Consider the following 21,353-nt stretch of genomic DNA (forward strand, 5'->3'; position numbering starts at 1 on the left):
TAAAATTTCCTGCCTGGTCCCACCTCCCAGCCGCATGGTCCCGCTCTCCAGCAACACACACCCGGCTGGCATCTGCTACCTCTGGCCTCGCCTCTCCAAAGTTCACACGCTGGGGACGCAGATGCCAGCCAGGCATCACCAGGTTACACAGGTGCCCGGCCGGCATCGCCAGGGGAAGAAGATGCCAGGAACCACTGGAGGACGCTGCGGGCACCGCTTGAGGACGCCGCTGGAATGTGGAAACCAGGTAGGACTTTTAAACTCCCTGGCAATTCCACCCCGAGTGTTGATTCGGGGTTACCACTTTTAGTATGGAAAATTCACCCTGAGCCACACTTGGGATTATCGCCAGCGAGGTTAACAGTTCTAAAGGATGTTTTGCATATTTATATGTTCAAAATAAAAATTATGGAAATAGATTTTTTGAAGTTATAGTGTTAAGTTTGGTGAATTTTAGGTTTTGGATAATAGGTTCTAAGATAAATGGACACCTTGGGTTTACATTTTAAAATAGTGTTGACACAGTGATCTATGTGCCCCTTTTTTTAGAACACATGCATTAATGAAGAAAATAAGACCAATCTCATGGCTTCTGTTATAAAGGACTAAAAAGCCTTTTGAGTAGTACAACATATAACGATATAAGCAGCTATAGAAATATATTACATTAATTAACAAAACCTCCAAATATTTTATTGTGCATACAAATCCGTATGTGCAATAGCAGAAAACAAATTTTACATATACACTGCCTTTCATTCAAGGAGAAATTATTGACCCATTAAAAATACTGAGAATTAATTTTATTGTAAAGTCCATGTCTGGATCTAAATAATTTTGAAACAGTCATACTAGAATTCCTGAGAGGTTGCACCCCTGGTATTTTTTCCAGTTAAATTTTAGTTTGACTTATATCCTAACATTGTAGTCTCTTTATCTTTCTGTCCTGGGAAGGGCAGTGACACCATCCTCAGGTGCTTTTACTTAGCATTTAAAGCCCAGATTAAAGTGTCATGCTCTGTGGAATGATATGGATGCACTTTTAAGTGACTGGCCGTTGGGATGTATTCCTAATATCTTGAACTTCAAAGTATCATATTTTTAACCACTGCCGCATTAACAAGGATATAACATGAATAATACATCCATGGAAGTATGCAGCACATGTGTTTCATGAGGAACGCTCTGGCAGAATATGGCATGCTAGCTTTAAAAGCAGTTGAGTGATATGACCCATAAAACTTTGATGTTCTGTTTGTGTTCTGAATAGAGACTTAGAGAAGTAAATACTCAACATTTCAACAATGCTGTGTTTGATTTTATTATTTAATATTTATATTACATCAAATATGCAGATGTGAGTACTTGCTTGTCTGACATTAAAACATAAAACATTGCCTGGCTGTTTCATTGCATATTCATTGAGGGTATTGTATAACAAATGCAAGTGAGGAGTGACTTATCAGAATTCCATGTTGCTTGCAGCAGATTGGTCAGAAATACAAATGCATACACAGGGAGCACAAGAAAGATTGCTCTGGATAGTGCTGGTGATTACCCCTATGTTTATTTATGAATGTGTTAAACAGTTGCAGCACTGCTTGGTTTGGCGATGTATTCCATCTGGATGCCTACAGTAAACTAGTGCTTGATTGGTCACACTCACTTAGATTCCAACATAGCCATCACACTTTAACCATCTGTTCATTTCTACATTTTACAAGGCAGTGAAAGGGTGATGTGTATATACAAATTATTTATATATATATATATATATGTATTTATTAAAAAATAATTACACTTCTTTTCTTTCAAGTTAAAATACAGAAACCCTAAAATATCAGTACACCCTTACCCTTTCCACGTGAATTTGGTGGTAGGGTGTCAGTCAGGTGCTGCTAATCAAATGCACTTATTAACTGATCATCAGCAAGTGTGACCATCTGTATAAAAGCAGAAGTTTTAGCAGTTTGCTGGTCTGGAGCATTCATGTGTGTGTTAACACAGTGCCAAGAAGGAAATATTTCAGCAGAGATTTGAGAAAAGCAATTGTTTTTGCCCATTAATCTGGGAAGGGTTATAAGGCAATTCTAAACAATCTGAAATCCAATCATTCTAAAATGGGAAAGATTATTCAAAAGTGGAAAACATTCAAGACAGTTGCCAGTCTACCTAGATGTGGATGGCCCAGCAAATTCACCCCAAGGTCAGATCATGCAAATGCTTACAGAAATTTCAAAAACCAAATAGCTAAATCTCAGACTGCACAGGTCTCAGCATGTTAGATGTTAAAGTTCATGGCACAGAGAACAATTAAAAAAAGATTGAACAAGTATGGTTTGTTTGAAATGGGTTGCCAGAAGAAAGCCTCTTCTCACGAAAAAGAACATGGCAGCATGGCTTGGATTTGCAAAGTTTATTATGTACAAATCTTGTGGAACAAAGCCCTTTGGACAGATGAGACCAAAGTGGAGATGTTTGGCTATAAAGCACTGGGCCATATTTGGCAAAAATAAAAAAAGAGCATATCAGCACAAAGCTCATGCCAATTGTCAAACACAGTGATGGAGGGGGTGAGTACTGGACGTGTTTTGCAGCCACAGGGCCTGGGCTCATTGCAGACTTTGGGTCTGATTTATTAAAGCTATCCAAGACTGGGGAAGATAGACTATCATGGGAGAACCTGGGTGATCCAGCAAACCTGGGATGGATCTGGCCAAGGGTAGAAACATTTACCAACTGCTTTTTAAGAAATCCATTCCAGCTTTTCAGGATTACCTGGGTGTTCCCATCATAATCAATCTTCTCCAGTCTTGGAGAGCTTTATTAAATCAGGCCCTCTGGGTCAACCATGATCTCCACTGTATACCAAAATATACTAGAATCAATTGTAAGGCAATCTCTGCAACAGCTAAAGTTTATCCAAATTTGTCATACAACAGGACAATTATCCCAAGCCCACCTGAAAACCTTCAAGCAAAATAAATCAAACAATGTCCCAGTCAAAATCTAGACTACAGTCTGAATAAAAAGCTGTGACAGGGCACAGGGAATCCTTGTAACTAAATAGTCGTCTTTGCAGTTTGTGTAGTTCTAGAGCTTCATAAACATATACCTTCAAGTGTAATGTAATATTATTGCATTTCCGGGTATTCTGCACTTTCCCACATTTTTAAATAGAGACATAAAGGTAGAACATAACATCAAAATTATTCCAACCTGCAATATCATTTCTGTGCAATAAACAAGGTGATTTTTACACAGTTGATATAGCTGGACTGTAAATCTTATCCCCACTGATGTGATTCCACTTTTTAAAAAGAAAAATAACTTACCATGCACAATCTACTTCTACTTTGCATTGTGTTGTGCTAATATTTTTTCAATTGTTAGGGTTAAGGCCTGATTTCCATCTCTAAAACCTAAAACCCCTTGATTTTCTTTCTAGTACATGATTATACTCTATAACATCCCCCCTTTTACCCTTTTCTTTGATCTGGTAACTGTTTTTTATGACTATAGGTTAACATATTCTTGCCTAAACATTTTTTATTCACCTCTCATGCTATTTAGGTATTCCTTCTCAACTGTCCCAGAAATGATCCCCTTGTTCTCTTTCACCTGCTTTGCCCCCACCTATGCTTACATTTTTGGTTTTTTTTTCAATGCTTCTCTGAATAATAAGTATTAGAGGCTCTATGATGTAAACACAAAATTTTTACATATCTTAAAGAAGAGATTTATCTAGAAATTACACAAAAATCAAGGGAAAATTGCAATTTTAGCTATACTTTACAGTTGAGAAACCACACCAGTGGCAGTCCCAATGGTCCGTGGTATATCCTCCTCTTTAAATAGCAGTCGGTGGAGAATTTCCCTTCATTGTATGTTGTTTTTAGTAAAATATCAGTAAAATAAATTCCTGATATGAGTAATTGCTATATCTGTCTTGCTTTGATAGTCATTTAAGCACAGTTATTCAGCCAATGTTACCTATAGAACAGTGAAATATCTGTATCACCTCTTTGGTTAATAAAAAAGTATAAATTCCCTTTAGTCATGTTTCTGTGCTGTACAATGCCACATTTATCTGCCACATTGTATATATACCCTTAGAGGCATGCAAGGGTTTACACATCACACATGGTCATCAAATGTTGTTATAGACATTATCAGAGGTATAAGCCAACAAATCCATGGTCTTGCCTACTAAGTCGTTATTGTTTTTTCCCTCTAAAAAGTTTTTCAAGAAGAACAAGTAAAAGCTCAGCAATGTTATCAGTGTAAAAGGAGGGGTCATGTAGGTCATCCAGATGACTATACAGAGTTGGCAGACTGAGTAAGTAATATTTCATGTAATGAGCCCATTGCATCTGCATTTGGTTTTCCCTTTTTTACTCAAAATAACTGGTGTCAAAAGACAAAAATTAAACCATCTGTTTTAAAACAAACATGCAAATCTGCGTAGAAAGAACTTGTTTGCATGTTAGTATCAGCTGCACTGCACATGTTGGCCTGTGGCAGATAAATGTTTACTAAATAAGTGCATATATGCAAAATATGCAATGATACCTGATTTAAACAAGGAAAAAAAGAATGAACTTTGCCAATCAGTCTACTATATTTGATGGTTTAATTACCAAAGATCTGTATTCTGAGTAAAAAGAAATGTAAAAATTTTGTTTGTAAAATATGGCAGGTATGTCACTGCAAAAATTGTATATTTATAGAAATTTCAGGGGCCAGCATATATTTAAAAAATGAACAATTTTTTATGAATGTAGAAAAAAAAACATCTGTAAAAACAAATAAAACAAGCATATATGAAAAATCTAGAATTCTAAAAGTCTGTAATAACTGTAATAGTTTCTTACAACTACCAAGCAATAGAAGTGCACCAGCAGACCATCTGAAAAGCCAATGTTAGCAATGACCACCATTTATAGTCACTTCCTTCCATACCCTAAATTAACTACCATCACAGGTAGTTGTGATCAAATCAAGAAATAATAGTTTAAAATTAAAACAAAATCAATAAAGGACATGTAATATTTTCTAATTTGCATTAGGCAAACATTTAACTCTGCAATGTTCTCCACAAGATTCGATCACCTCCATTCCCACAACTCCTAATAGACTCTTATTGTCATCTTTCTAATAGTAGGACAGAGGGTCTGAGAAAGAGACTTAAATCTCAATTCAAAGTTTCCTGCCCCTAAATGGGCTTACATTGCTAAAAAAAGTGTGGCTCTCCACACACAGCCCTAAAGATCAAAGAAATCCAATCAATTTCAAGAAGGGAAGGTGCCTGTGAATACTAAGCAGGATTGAAAGACCTTATGATATAGCCCTCCCAATAAGCCTATATATACATCGAAATGTCGTTTGATGGTGGATATTGGCGCCACTTTGTCTGGTCATTTTTTGGACTTCGTACTAGTATTCATGGCTATTTTTGGTTTGAATACTTGATAGATATGATCCTAAATATGATACCGGTCCCATCAGTCCTGAGGAAGCTTATGTTGCGAAATGTCTCAAACACTAAGATTTAATGTACAACTAATGCTCTTTTTAACATATCTTTAAACATATCTTTGAAGACAATAAATTATGTTTTTATATGGTAAATGTGTGCCTATACCTTGTGCCTTAAATGTCCCTAAAAATGTTTTTTTAATTAATAGAGTAAAAAAAGGAGTTACTTTTTTTCTCCAGTAGGGAGATTATCTTTTACTTCCTGACTTGTAGACCAGCAGTGGTCTGGCCGTTGCGCCGTAATATTGGTAAAAACAGGGAGCATCTATTGGAAATATCAACTAATATATGGCTAGCATAAGACAGTTTTTAGGGAAACAAGTGCCCCATTTGAAGGACACTTGGGTTTATTGAACTTTTTATTAGTAAGTGCACTTCTACTTAAAAATACACTTTTTGTATTAAAGGGAGAACTTTTAGTTATTTATTTCTGTTGTAGGGTTTTGCTTTATTACATTTAATAACATGTTCAGTTCCAATAGCTAATTTATTATATTTTTAATGATCAGCCTGTGTATGTCTCTGTTTTTGTGTTTTATACCTACTTGCCAGTGACAAAAAGGGTCCATCTCATTCCACAACAATATCATTTCAGTTTATCATTCCGTACATCAGCATCGCAGTTATATGCATATATTTCATTTTGTTACAAGGTATGAGCCAATGTTCTACATACAGACTAATTGCTTTTATAATTGTATCAACTGCTGAAATTAACTAAGGCTGAACAGAAAGCAAAATGATAAAACATTTACAAAAAGCCTTTTTTTTTCTCTCGATATAAATACATTAAATAACATTAACAAAGCCTATCTTTCTGTGGACTGCCTTGCCTTTAATGGTGAAACATTAAAGAACAAAACAGCATGTAACATATTTGAATGTTTCTTTCTGTACGCTCTAGATAACAGGTTCCTACAGCTTTACTTTGTCAAACATTAAAATGCGACATATTTCATACTGATTCAGAGATTGCATTTTGGGATCCCAATGAACAGCAAGTGCCTTTCTGACTTCAGTAGAATCATTTGCTGTTCACCTGTGAAGGTCTGTTAACAGTTAATAAAACACATGCTGCTTTCTGCTATGATGTACTGTAGTAGGCTAAAATAATAAAACCACATGAAAGCCTGTTTTAACGTAAGAAATAACCTAACCATTTTCTGACTCTGTACTATAATCTTCACATGGAAGAATGATCAATGATAGCTGGAAAAATGGCGTTACAATTTCTTTGTTGGTAGAAAAGACTTGTGGAAAGGAAATCATCCACTTTACTAATGCATTTACTCTGGAGCTAACTTTAATTTAGAGATGAATTAATCAAGTGACCTCATCTGATGTCAATGTCTGGATACAGACTCGGTGGGAATTACCTTGGTAATTTCCCCTAGCCATTCCCAGTGTTTCAGTGTATATTCCAGATCTATGAATGCCTTTTTGGTAGACATATACAATCCTATGAAAATTTCTTGTGTAATCGGTGGAATAATGCAGTGCTTCTAAACCTTTCATAATTCATCCCACAACTTTTTAAGTATTAAAAATGCCATTTATGTTTTGATGCTGTAAATATGCAGTACTTGTTCAATCATAACAAAGTTGAGAAAATGCAATTTAACTTTGTAATGAAAACTTTTTCACATGAGTTCTGAGTTTCTATTGAGAAATCCATTTACAATTGCTTCCTGGATATGTGCTTGCAAGCCAGTAATATTAAGATGGCTGACTGCTAATGATCTGCAAAGGTTTGGTTCAGAAATGCAGACATAGTTATTTTTATTATTATATGTGAATATGCCACAGCTATAATTTTTATTTATACAGTCTTTAAAATGCATAAAGTGCTGTAGTCATTTTTATTTTTTTATTTATTTTGTAAATGCAAGTAGGGTGATCTGGCATCATTCTCCTGCAGGGAGGAAAGAAGCAACACAAGGAGCAAATCACTTGTGTTGAAGTATAAGGAGGGAGGTGGTAGGGGCAGACAGTAAAATGACAGCGCTGAAACTTTATCAGTGTGCTGCTTTTCCGTTTACACAATGGGCCTGATTTATTAAAGCTCTCCAAGGCTAGAGAGGATACATAGTTACATAGTAGGTTAGGTGGAAAAAATACATAAGTCCATCAGGTGCAACCACTAGGGAAATAAACATATCCTAGATATAAAACCCTATGGACATAGTTGGTCCAGAGGAAGACAAAAAAAAACCCCTGGTACAACTTGCTTCAACAGGGAAAAAAATTCCTTCCTGATTCCATGAGGCAATCAGATGTTCCCTGGATCAGCAGTCACTGGTATTTTTACTTTACTAAAGCCTTAATACCCAATTATATTCTGTTCTTCTAGAAAAACATCTAGCTTTTTCTTAAAGCAATCTATAGTAGTTGCTGAAACTACTTCCTGAGTGAGCCGATTCCACATTTTCACAGACCTTACAGTGAAGAATCCCTTCCTTATCCGAAGCTTAAACTTCTTTTCATCCAGACGCAAAGCGTGTCCTCTTGTTCTTTGTAATGATCTCAAAGTGAATAATGGGGAAGAGAGTTCTCTATATGGATCGTTTTTATATTTATACAGGGTGATCATATCCCCCCTTAAACGTCTCTTCTCAAGGGAGAATAGATTCAGTTCAGCTAATCACTCCTCATAGCTGAGTTCCTCCATTCCTTTTATTAGTTTAGTTGCACTTCTCTGCACTCTCTCCAATTCCACAATGTTCTTTTTGTGAACTGGTGACCAAAACTAACCTGCATATTCCAGATGTGGTCTGACCAATGCTTTGTACAGTGGCTGGATTATGTCTCAAACTCTGCAGTCTATTCCTCTTTAATACAAGAAAGTACTTTGCTAGCTTTAGATATTGCAGCTTGGCATTGCATGCTGTTATTAAGTCTATGATCCACCAGAATCCCCAGATCCTTTTCCATTTTTGACTCCCCCAAATGTATTCCCCCTAGACAGTATGAAGCATACATGTTGTTAGCTCCCAAGTGCATAATTTTACATTTATCTATATTAAATGAAATTTGCCATTTGGCTGTCGAATCAAACAGTACATCCAGGTCTGCTTGTAGATTATACACATCCTGTATGGACTTAATTCCATTACATAGTTTGATGTCATCTACAAACACAGAAATTGTACTTTTAATCCCAAACTCTATATCATTTATGAAGATGTTAAACAGTAAAACATAAAAAAAGTAAAACGTAAAAAGTCCAAACACTGAACCCTGGGGTACACCACTAATAACTTTAGACCATTCAGAGTATAAATCATTAATTACAACTCTCTGGATGCGATCTTTAAGCCAGTTCTCTATTTACAGATTGACTTTTCTAAACCTATCGACCCTAACTTGCATGTTAACCGTCTGTGGGGTACAGTGTCAAATGCTTTAGCAAAGTCCAAGTACACTATATCAACTGCTATTCCACTGCCTACCTGTTTACTTACTTCCTTATAAAAAGAGAGTAAATTTGTTTGACAAGTTCTGTCTTTCTTGAAGCCATGCTGACTATCACTTATAATAATATTTTCTAGCAGAGACTCCTCCATGTGGCTCTTTATCAAACTCTCTAAGACCTTTCCAACTATGGACGTTAAACTAACAGGTCTGTAGTTACCTGGTAATGACTTTTCTCCCTTTTTGAAGATAGGAACCACATTGGCCTTACACCAGTCCATCGGTACCTTGCCAGTGACTAAGGAGTCTCTAAAAATTAGAAATAATGGCTTTGAAATAACTGAGCTCAGCTCTTTGAGAACACATGGATGTAATCCATCAGGTCTTGGTGCTTTCTCAACCTTAATTTTTCCCAGCTGTTTCTCAATCATATCAATTCTGAGCCATTGTAACTCATTTAAGGCAGTGACATTGCTATTGTGAATTTGGACATGAGCTCTGCCATTTTCCTTCGTGTACAGAGAGCTAAAAAAAAGTGTTTAGTAAATCTGCCTTGTCTTTATCACCAGTTACCAACCTAGTGAGATTCTTTAAGGGACCTACATGCTCAGATCTGAACTTTTTGCTATTAAAATATTAAATATTTGAAATTTTTTGGGGGGTTTGCCTTACTTTCCTTAGCAATCATTCTTTCATTTCGACGTTTTGCACATTTTATCTCCTTTTTACATCTTTTGTTATATTCTTTATAGGTTTCAAATGATGAAAGTGATCCTTCATTTTTATATTTTTGAAATGCCCTATTTTTTTGTTCTTTATGGCTTTTTTAACATCAGCTGTGAGCCACATAGGTTTTAATTTTAGCCTCCTAAACTTATTACCCATTGGAATATATTTTTCAGTTTGCTTTTGTAGAACAGACTTGAAACATTCAGATTTCTGTTCTGTGTTCTTTGAGGACAATATTGTCCAAGTCACAGAGAGCCGCCCTTAATAATGGAAAATTTGCTCTCTTAAAATTAAATGTTTTTATCTTTCCCATTTTTTAGAAATAACTAGGTCCAGCAGAGTATCATTTCTAGTTGGGGCTTCTATAAACTGTACCATAAAATTATCTTGTATTAAATTCACAAATTTCCTCCCTTTCACTGTTCCTGTAGTGCAATTACTCCAGTCAATATCAGGGTAGTTGAAATCTCCCATGATTAAAACACTTCCAGTTTTTGCTGCTTTTTCTATCTGTGCTAGTAGTTGATTTTCTATTTCTTCCTTAGCACTGGGGGGACTATAGCAGACTCCAATCATTAATTGTTTGGTATTCGACCCCACATTCAATTCCACCCATAATGCCTCAACCTCATCGCTTGTTCCCTCCACAATTTCTTCATGAATTAGCATTAATTAGCTTAAGGAGGCTATTGGGTGGTGTGATGTGTGCTACATTTCAATGCATTATCATATGTTGATATCTGTTAACCTGTCTTCTAACTGGTTTTCATCTCCCTTGATGACCTGGGCAGGATACACTGCACACACTGGCAAAATATATGGAAATGTAAAACCTTGCCTATATTTTGCTCAGGGTTTATAAACTAACCTAGTTATCTGTAGTCCTGTAATCCTTTAATTTATATAACAGATTAAAAATTTGATTGAGTGCTCTTGGTGGCCAGACTTGAAAGTTTTTTTCCTTTTGTTATAACTTTAATGCTGATAATAAGGCAGACCTTAACAAAATGTTCTTTTGTTTTTTGGATATGTTTGCTGTGACTAGCAAAATTCCTATACTAGCTTATGCTAAAAGTTATTTGTTTTCTAAATCACCCCTGCTCAAAATGAACAAGGCTGACCCATGCATTGATCTAAGGAGCCAATGGAAACAAAACAAAACGGAGAGTGGTTTTAACAAATAGAGGAATGTATTTATAATTTTGTTGATTTACTTTAGAGATTTCGACTGTTCACCTAGTAAAGTAAATTATCACTCTGCAGTCAATCATTCATTTTGCTACGTGAACAGTCTGTATGTGTTTAGTCAATCAACCCCACTGTTTTGAATTTACAGTGAACCTAACGCCATGAAAGTGACATGTGAAAAAAGTTTGGAAACAACTGGTCCAATGCCATCACAACATTATTACAAGTATACACACGCCGGGTTGGCTGAGGCAGACATCAATTAACCACCAAATAATGTGAAGGTTGGAATTTATCCAGGTCATTGTATAGAAAGCAGCAGTTAGTCACATTAAGCTAGACTTGTCATTCAAGAATGTTGAAGTGGCCTGGAAAGCTAGGAATCTTCAACAAGAAGAAGTGCAAAAACAAGTCCAGTTGAATTTGACTACCACTAGCAACAAGTTTGTGTTTCTGGAGGAGACCTTGATAAACATTATTATCTCCACAGTTTATGGTAGGTATGGAAAAATTAATTAGTGCTCAAAGACCTGAAAATGACACCACTGTTCTACTAAGAGTCTAATTTGTGCTTTTTTCTTATTTGTAGATAGTGTTTAAAATTCTCATAATAAACTTGAAGTCAATTTATATATAAATATCTAACTTTAGTGTTTATTGGGATAAAGCTTAGATAATACACAATGATCTACCATTGATATTCTTCTGTATGTGATTAAAGTTTAAAGGTCTTTTGAACCCAACAAGCCTTAGACTATAAGGCTATCACCATTTTCAAGGAAAGCATTATTAACACACAGCTTGCTTGTTCCAATGGTGAAGCCTGGGCTGTGACTTTTCATTTCAGTCCAGACATTGCTGTTAAAATATGAGGCTCCAGGCTTTCTAGAAACAGACACTGTGAAAAACTACCTAATCATTTTTTCTGCCTACAATCTTCTCATCTTAGATTTGACTGACAGTTGGTAAATATGCTTGAGGTCAGGGAGCCTTTCATCTTCAGGAACGTTACAGGGTTGTGGATGGTACTACACTACTTTTTGGTAACTTCACAGATACCTAAAATATTAACTGCATGCTGACTGTCGCTTGCAGAGGTGTCACACTTCATCATACTAATGCACAGACTTTTATAGTACTGTTCAGATGTTTTAATATACATTTGATATTCAAAAGCAATAATATATATTTAAACTGTTGTTACTGACATTTTTAAACTTGCTTATATAGATTCAAGATAGTTCCAAAACAGGTGAAAAAAGGGCAAGTGAAAATTCTATCCCATTTTATATTATGAAGTTGTTATATTATGTAAGTCCATGATAAAAAGCAGGGAGCAACTGTTCTGAAACAAACTACACAAACCAGTCAGATAAAGAAAAAGACTTTGCAACCATGGTTTGTTCTAGAATCATTGCTTACATACAGAAAACATTTCAACTTTGGTCATTGGCTGATTCACACCCTTACTTTGCACTTTAGCTGGACAAAGTTAATGAACTATGCAAAAGTTTAGTTTGCATTGGTTGTCATATAATTGTCCTATGGGTGGAAACTTAAGTGTGAAAGATTAAAAACCCTGTTGCAAATATGTTTTATTGGAGTTTTGCAAAACTTTTTACCTACAACACATACAGTACAGGTGAACATCTTTTAAGCTACAGACATGGCTTTTTATGCAGGCAACATTATATTCCATATATGAATACAATTTCCTCTTGACAGAGAAAAGCAACTGAGATTTTTTTTAAATATAGAAATCTTTTCATTGATACTCATTTCATGTTCATTCAAATTGACATCATGGTATACATCTAGGCCTCCTATTAATAATCCCCTGGTACTACTCAGGAATGCTGATAGACTCTAATCATTTGTTGTCCTCAAATCTCTATATAAGGTTTATTTATATTTTGGCTTTTCTGTGTTATAATTTCTATACTTGTTTTCATTCTTGCTCAACTCTTTAATGATTTCTTGGTTTTATTGTTATCCTCAAATAAAAAAAAATACATAATAAAAAAGATTTAACTATTTGCTGAAAATACAAGCATCCTTGCTAAGTGTGAATGGAGTACAACCTGTATATGTGATGTACACACAAACGGCTTCGCCTGACATTCTAAAAAGGAGAATAAGCCCTTTATTAAAAAAATACTGCAGATGCCATTTTCTGCACTTTTGCTTCATTGCTGTAATACTGCTAAATGGCTTTAGTAGTTCTGTGGCATTGGTAGATTGAAATTAGGCATACAAATCAGCAGTTCTGAATTTACTCTGATTAGCATTTTTGTTGTAGGTCAGTGATTTGAAATATTAAAGCCAATGACTTCCAGGCAACTAACATTTGCTGAAGGAAACCAGCAATAGCACCTTTCTTGTTTATCTTAAGAGATTGTTTTTTTTAATTTTACTAGAATCCTTAGTGGTTGGGTACCTTTTTCTGTAAGTCTATTAAAGTCTTCAGAGAAATTATAGAAAAAAAATAATATAAATTTGCTGTTAGGTACTTTTGATAACATGAGCATTTACAGAAGAGCCTCAACAAATTACTTGAACTGTTGAAAGAAAGTATTATCATAGTATAGTAGTAGTAAAGTATTTTTCATTTTCTATATATGCTTAGTTTATGGCAAGTTTGATTTCTGTATTTAATTTGGTTTTAAAGGGCTCATCAATATCTTAAAACTGTATTGTTTTAAGATATGTGGAGGGACGTTTGCATCTATTCAAATTTGGAATGTTTGAAAAAAGAAGGTATTATTGTACAGCCATTAGTTGATAGCATTGTTATGCCACACACACTTTGTAAATACAACACAGATTTCAGATCTCCATTGTCCATAGTCTGTAAATTGGACTTCTTTATTTTATATCAGGTTTCAATGGTTTTATACTAATACATAAATACCATGCTTTATTACCATCAACAGTTTTTAAATTATGAGAATATTACTATTGATTAATTTTGCAAGCTGGGTTGAACCTTTCTAAGCTCCTTCACACAAATGTGTTGCTTTAAACATGTTTTTTTCAATTTGTAAATTGTGCCAACATGTGACACGCATGCCTGTGCTGGGTTGCCACTGTTATTAGCACCCCAAACACACCATAAGAATGCAATCCACACACTGTGGTGCACATTAAAAATGTTGAATACACTATTTTCTGTGTGTTGCATTTGGCAGACTATTCAAACAAACACAAACAACAATGCTAATGTGTGATCAGCCCTTCCTTAAGCTTACCGACACTAGTTTTCCTTTCTGTATTCCTTATATTATGCCGTTCCTGTAGCTGAATTCTGAAGCTAAATTATACTGAACTCATTCAGCCGACTTTCTGTTCCCCATACCACTCTCATCATTTAGTTGTATTGGAAACTGAATGACTGAATTCATTTAGCCTGTTCTTTATACCCTATACCCTATACCCTTCATGTAGCTGTATACTAAAACCGAATATCATTGAACTCCTCTTGTCCCATCTCTGTACTCACTCTGTACACACTTTTCCAATGGCCATAGTCTGAAGATAAAATACATTGAACTCTATTAGCCACCTCTCTATAACCCATACTACTATTTCCCTGTAGCTATATGCTAAGGCTGAACATCATTGAGCCCATTGAGCCCATACCACTTTCTTCCCATAGCTGTGTGCTGAGACTGAATGACATTAATAGCCTCCTCTCTATACTTCATACCACTCTTGCCCATATGCTAAGGCTGCACCACATATAATATTTATTTCTTTTGGTAATCCCACACTTCTTATTACTCCTTAGCTGAATTACCAAAATATTTTTCTTAATCCTGGTCTTTCATCCCTATACCCAATTAAACTGTATACTGGGAATAAAGTAAAATGAATTATTTTATTCTCCTTTTTACATTTACTATATGCCACCTGTTAAACTTGCCACCTCTTAAGGCCACATTTTCCTACGTTTCCGTAGTCTGTCTCTGTGTTTGTCTCTTCATTCAATATAGCTGAAATAGAAATCGGTCAGGGTTTAATAGAAGAGAGACCTGCACAACACTGATCTCAAGCACTTCTGTCATTTAGGCTTTCTACCTGTTTGTCTTGAATGTTGGGAGTCCTCAAAAGCAATGGGAATTTGTTGGTCAAATCTTTGCTAAAACTTATCTTCAGACTTTTCCTTTTTTGTTTTGGATAGAATGTTAAGGGATGAGAATTATTAAAAAGTTGTGGTTCATTGAAAAAATAACCTCTGTTAACATGCTGTGTAAATCTCCACCTTCTTTATTACGGAAGGAGTTAAGTGTATACCTGAGCACAAGTATGAACAAGAAAATCCCTGTTAAGTTGTCCTGTAACACTTTGTTGAGAGCAATCACAAGACATTTAGGAATTTGAGGCTGTTGTGTGAAGCCCTGTGCAAATTGTTTCTATGCAAGGGCAAAACTGTCTGATGTTAATGTTAGTTGGAGTAACACTGCTAAATATCTACACATCGTGCCCAGACCTCGTGGCTCCAAGTGGACATCGCAGTTGGATATCAGACAAGCTGAGGACTCCACTTTACAATGTAGCAGTAGAATACTCAAACCATGGGAACAATGACACGCTCCAGAAGTTTAAATAGTTTGTTGTATTCTAGTTCTCTACAATATGTATTATAGGCTATATACATATATATATATATATATATATACACAAAGTTAAAAAAACAGGGACATTCATTGGTGGGAATCAGCTACTGCCATGAAACGCATGAACCTGGAAGATTCCCACAAAAAAATGTTTGAGGAAATGTCTTATTCCCTGTTTTATAGATAGAGCCCATAGACTAATATCAATGTTTTTAGATATTATTTACCTGGGACATGGTGCAAATTTGTTTAAATAAATGTAATTTTTTATCATTAGTAATATTGTACTTTTCAGTTGCTGGTGTGCATTGTGTTTTGAATATCTGTATACAGTCACTATTATGTATTTGTTTTGAATTTATACTTAGACTTATAATGACTTATTTTACAAGACTTATAATCCTTAAATTTCTCTTTATTTTACTTTAAAAAAGCTAGTTAACCATATCATTATTTATGCAGGAGATTCTAAAAAAAATGAAGGTTTAATTAGATCTGCCGAATCATTTATTATTTCTAAAAAAAAACCTATCTATGATTTATACCATTCTCAGTATTTTGCCATTTTAAATATTGTGTTTTGGTTTATTTTTTGTTTGTTTTTGTTATTATTGAACAAGCAAGCATATACTATAGCACCAAAGGCAGAATGTGAGATGCCTTTTTATTTGTATTTGTTTATTTTTTTACATTCTGTATTTGTTTCTTTTATATTTGTTATACATTTTTATATTTTTTATACTCATTACACACATTGCATGCATTATTTTGCCAGCATTGCTGTAGAGGAGTTCTGCCATAGAAATAATAATGAAACTACTACTCCTTGCCAATGACAGTGTACAAGCATATACAACCTAAAGACAGGGTGAGGTCGGGAACACCTGATCTTTATACTTGTTCTAAACCAATGACTTCATCTTTGACTCCAGGCAGCTGACCTTTCCAGAAGGAATTGCAGGTCCATTTTTTTCTTTCCGTACAGCGCTCTTCTAATAAAACTCAGGCCCTTGGGGTCAGCTGAACCCACAATAAGTGTATTTAAATGCTTTTCAATTTTCAACAAAAAAATAATTTAAAGTTTAGTTATTCTATAAAATTGCCTTGTATATAGCTAACGTTGCTATACCCCAATTCAGGGTCTGGTCCATGAGTGTAGTAGTCACAAGTCACATATGTCTTCTGCTCTTTTGACCTGATGGTTGGTGAATAGACAAAAGATAAGAACACATGGTCCATTTACAGAAATGTATAAAGTAAAACTGGAGTATGTCAGGTTTACACACATGCCGTCATTGTTCAGTTTTATGGGGGTCAGGCATTTACTTGTTAAGCTGCCACAATGCAAATCCCACCTAACAAAAGGGATACATGGATTGCTTTACTGACTGTCACAGAAGTTCATCATCAGCAAGCCATGAATAAAAATGTAAAACCCACTTCAGATGTTCGTCCTGCAAAAGGCAAGCACTAGGAAATATTTGTACAAAAGGAATGTTGCATTACTAAAGTTACACTAATATTTGTGCATCAATTCAATAGAATTCCTTTGCTGTGTGTATGTTTTAGATGTATTTAGTGTGTTTTGGAATAGTTTTATGTGGTGTAATATTTGCCATACAGTTTTAGTGCTTTAGACTAAATAATTAAAAGATAGGCAAAAACTATAAAACAGAAAAAAGTAAAAAAAAGATATGAAGCATATTTCAGCCTAATCACCAAACTGTTCTTTTATCTTTAGCATGTTCATGTTATTTTCAGTAACTTTCAGTATTTTTTTCAGTCTGCAGAAAGCTATGTTCCTGTTTTGTTCTTGTAATGTCAGCTTGTTACAAAGGCTTCCAATGTAAGTTTTATTGCTTCAATACACATTAGAAGGACATGGTCTGTTGTTGTCAGCCCGGAAGATGCCATACCCTATAATTGAAGTGTATGTTAACAGGTAGTGACTGCAAAAAGGTTGAAGGAGATCAGGAATTTTTTAGGTGTAAGGATGAAAAAAGGGAGAACAGTATATTATTATTTATAAAGCTCATTGCATCAAATATTTAGTTCATTAATAATAATAATGCATATCAGTTAGATGGATATAAAATACTTGCTTTTCTAAATTGAATATCATAAATAAGCTCTTATTGCTTACAGAATTTTTTAAAATCTTCAACAAAATTAAATATTATATCACATGTATGTAATATTACACTTTCAGTAAGGTGTGCTGGCCTGTGCCATCCACAGCCTAACCAACATATACTGGAACTAGGCAGGTAGGACAAGAAACAACAGTCTTACTTAGCACAAGAAAAACATATTAGGCCTGATTTAATAAAGCTCTCCAATACTGAAGGGGACACACCTTCATCAGTGAAGCTGGCTGATCCAGCAAACCTGTAATTTTCCATTTGTTAGCAAATGTTTTGAATCCTGGACCAGATCCATTTCAGGTTTACTGGATCACCAAGCTTCTGTGATGAAAGTGTATCCTCTCCAGCTTTAATAAATCAGGGCCATTAACTTATGTGCATATGTACAACACATGTGAACTACCGGTTTGTGTTTTTTTAACACTATGAAAAAAATCCATTTTGAGATTAAGTTTTTATTCACATGCAGCAAGGCTCATCTAAGGTATTAAAGGTAAACTGAGTGCATGCTCTGACTTCACCACAATTACAATTCTTCTTAAATAGCATTTGTGGTTTATTGATTTCACTTCTGTGTAGTGGCGGGAATGTTGTGGTTTTGTACATATTTATTTTCTCAATCTATCATGGTTTAGGGCAAAACCATTTTAAAAATGTACAATTTTTTTCCTTAAGTAAATTTGTATTCCTTCATGCAGCGGGCTGATTAAATGCCAGTGTCCTTTTCACGTTTTCTTTACAAACTATTTTAGACAGCCTGGTATGTACAGCAATCGATTGCTCAAGCTAAATATACACAGACAAGCGACTGAGTCAGAGTTGTTTGATTCTTTTAATATACAGTTCCATTTCGGATTTCCAGCAGATTTCCATGCTGTTTCCTTCTATTACTGATCATGCTTTAAGTGTCACTTGGCAAAGACAAAACATTTATTTGTAAAACAAAGATAATATACAATAATGAGAAAAAGATTCTTTTTAATTTTAAGGTTTTGCTTAATAAGACATAATAAAAAAAATCATCTTATCCTGGCGGATCCACTTACAATGGACAACCAATGATCATAATGGAAGTGAAGGGGGAGAGCGTGAAGCGGAGTGCCGCTCTGTCGTCCCCCCTTCTCCATAGAGCAGGATGGTGCTGTATGTATAGTACTCGTTCATGCATCGTGCAGTCCTTAGTCGTTTGAAAGGATTGTGAAAGATCCTTTCCAATGATAATTATTTCACGTGTGTACCCAGCCAAAACCCAGTCAAAATATAAAAGCAGAGTGTAAAAAAAACGTACACTCTTACCACTTCCACAGGAATTATTAGGGTAAGTTGCAGCCTGATGCTGCTATGTAGATGCACCTAACTAACTGGTGATCAGCCACTGTGGCCACCTCTATAAAAGCAGAAGTTTTGACAGTTTGCTAGTCTGGAGGATTCAGGCGTGTGTTACAATAATGCCAAGGAGAAAGAACATAAGTGTTATAAGTCAATTTTCAAACAATTTGAAGTCCATTATTCTAGAGCAAGAAAGAATATTTACAAGTTGAAAACATTTAGTATAGTTGTCAATTCCCAAAAGTTGACAGCACTGCACGTTTTTTTTATAAATAAATCTAAACCCTAACTGGGTGACAATTATTCTGTTAAAGCGCTGTTTTTTGCATTTTCTTGCTACTAATCTACTAAAGCCCTTTCAACACCAGCTGCCCATCGTTGTCCTGGAACATTTTCTAAATACTGACTACTGTGGTCCATACCTGCACAGTATGTGCCTGCACAGCTGACATATTCTTCACCTGCAGCCTGTGTCAGGGTGCCCATGCAGGAGCATAGTTGTAAGATGGTTTTCATTCAATACCAGGAAGTCTATACTCAGGGACCTTTAAAAAAAATATGTTTATAGTGAGGATTGATGCCGTTATTTTAAATGCAGCTAACAGGGTCTCCCCATCCTTTTTAGCACCAGCGCCCTTTTTTGGCACAAGAATAGAAGCAGTATAAATGCAGGGGGCTTTTCTAAGTGTAAAATGCATCTAAAAAACCACATAAATTACTTAATTTTATATTCCCTATGAATTACTCCACACAGGTGGTTCCAAGCTGGTAAAAACAGTCTAAACCCCTACTATAAAGTTTATGTTCTGATCTTTGAGGAACATTTTTGTCAGTTTAATAAAATCCTAACTAGTATCTTATATTAGGATGTTTTAAAAACAGTTTTGTGTAAGAGATGTGTATTAAAGGCAGCGCATTCTTACAAATATAGTTATTTACCCTCTCACACTGTAATGTCTGAATTGTTTTGTTACTATCTTTGGAGTATGTACATTTATTTATTTTTGTTCACAGGATTGTGGTTTAATCATTCATGAAAAGGAGCCTTGTGGATTACAGTATATTTCTAAAGAGGTATTATCTGGCCTTTCACAAGCATGGCAAAGGAAGTGTGACTCCGGAGATGCCAAAGGTATTTGAAAGTAAACTATATAAAATGTTTTTTCTATATCCAATGTAAGTACTTTATTAGATAGCACATTTTATTCTTAAGAGAAGCAATGCATCTGCATAAATCTAAAGCTGGTGCCCATGCATTTACAATTGTTGCATTTATTTGCTGGGCAATGTTTATGTCTTTGACAATCTCATTGTGTTCTGTGTGGCATCTATCTGTGTGTATTCCAAAAATGCAGCATTTACTGCACTACGGCTATAGATGGCTTTGTGCACAAGTTTCTTGTCTATGGATTTCATAAAATGATACTGTACATGTTTGCAATGCAATATCTACAAAATTAATTGTTGTTTGCCTATAAATTGATGTATGTATTACTTTGATAATGCTGTTGTCTAATAAACGAACCCATAGCAGAAAGGAAAAAATATAATAATAATAATAATATTGATGTGAGACCTAAGCTGGGCAAATAAAGCATGTCTTTTCTTTTTAGGCCAATGGATTGTCCCATGCCTGAACTGTTTGGATAACAGAACATGTGACTGGAGGGCAATAACATGGCAGCCTTATAAATGTTATCACCCAGTGTTACAGAGGACTGAGCTACAGCAGTGTGTAAAAGACAGAAAGGTATATCTATATATATATAAATTGTATGTATGTATGTGTGTGTATGTATGTATGTATGTTCCACCATCACTTGAAAACGCGTGGAGACATTTCAACCACACTTGCCATACATATGACTGACTGAGTCAGTGCACCTGTCATCTTTGTACAGCGGTGCGCTATATGTCAGAGCTATATTTGAATGAAATGCATGGAGACATTTCAACCAAACTTGCTATGTTCCATCATCACTAGGAAACGCATCGACACATTTCAACCAAACTTGCTATGTTTCACCATCACTAGGAAACAAATCGACACATTTCAACCAAACTTGCTCGGTTTCACTATCACTAGGAAACAAATCGACACATTTCAACCAAACTTGCTCGGCGGTTTCACTATCACTAGGAAACAAATCGACACATTTCAACCAAACTTGCTCGGTTTCACTATCACTAGGAAACAAATCGACACATTTCAACCAACATATCTAGATGTATGTATGTAAGTTTGATTGTCATCATTGGAAACGCATGGAGACATTTCAACCAAACTTCCTAGACATATGATTGAGACTCATGTGAGTGTACCAGTCATCTTTGTACAGCGCTGTGCTATATGTCAGAGCTATATTTGGATGTATGTACGTATGTATGTGTTATAAAT

At 35.2% G+C, this 21,353-nt stretch overlaps 1 protein-coding gene across 1 annotated transcript in view; it reads left to right on the forward strand.

Annotated features, from left to right (window-relative positions):
• CPED1 (cadherin like and PC-esterase domain containing 1) overlaps positions 1–21,353 on the forward strand; it is a 129,326-nt gene that overhangs the window by 82,828 nt on the left and 25,145 nt on the right. Inside the window, exons 16-17 of the mRNA XM_072399032.1 lie at positions 19,970–20,087; positions 20,569–20,705. Of these exons, the coding sequence (XP_072255133.1) occupies positions 19,970–20,087; positions 20,569–20,705 (255 nt within the window). The remainder of the gene's footprint in view (positions 1–19,969; positions 20,088–20,568; positions 20,706–21,353) is intronic.

The sequence above is a fragment of the Pyxicephalus adspersus genome, chromosome 2 (assembly GCF_032062135.1).
Source record: "Pyxicephalus adspersus chromosome 2, UCB_Pads_2.0, whole genome shotgun sequence".
NCBI lineage: Eukaryota > Metazoa > Chordata > Amphibia > Anura > Pyxicephalidae > Pyxicephalus > Pyxicephalus adspersus.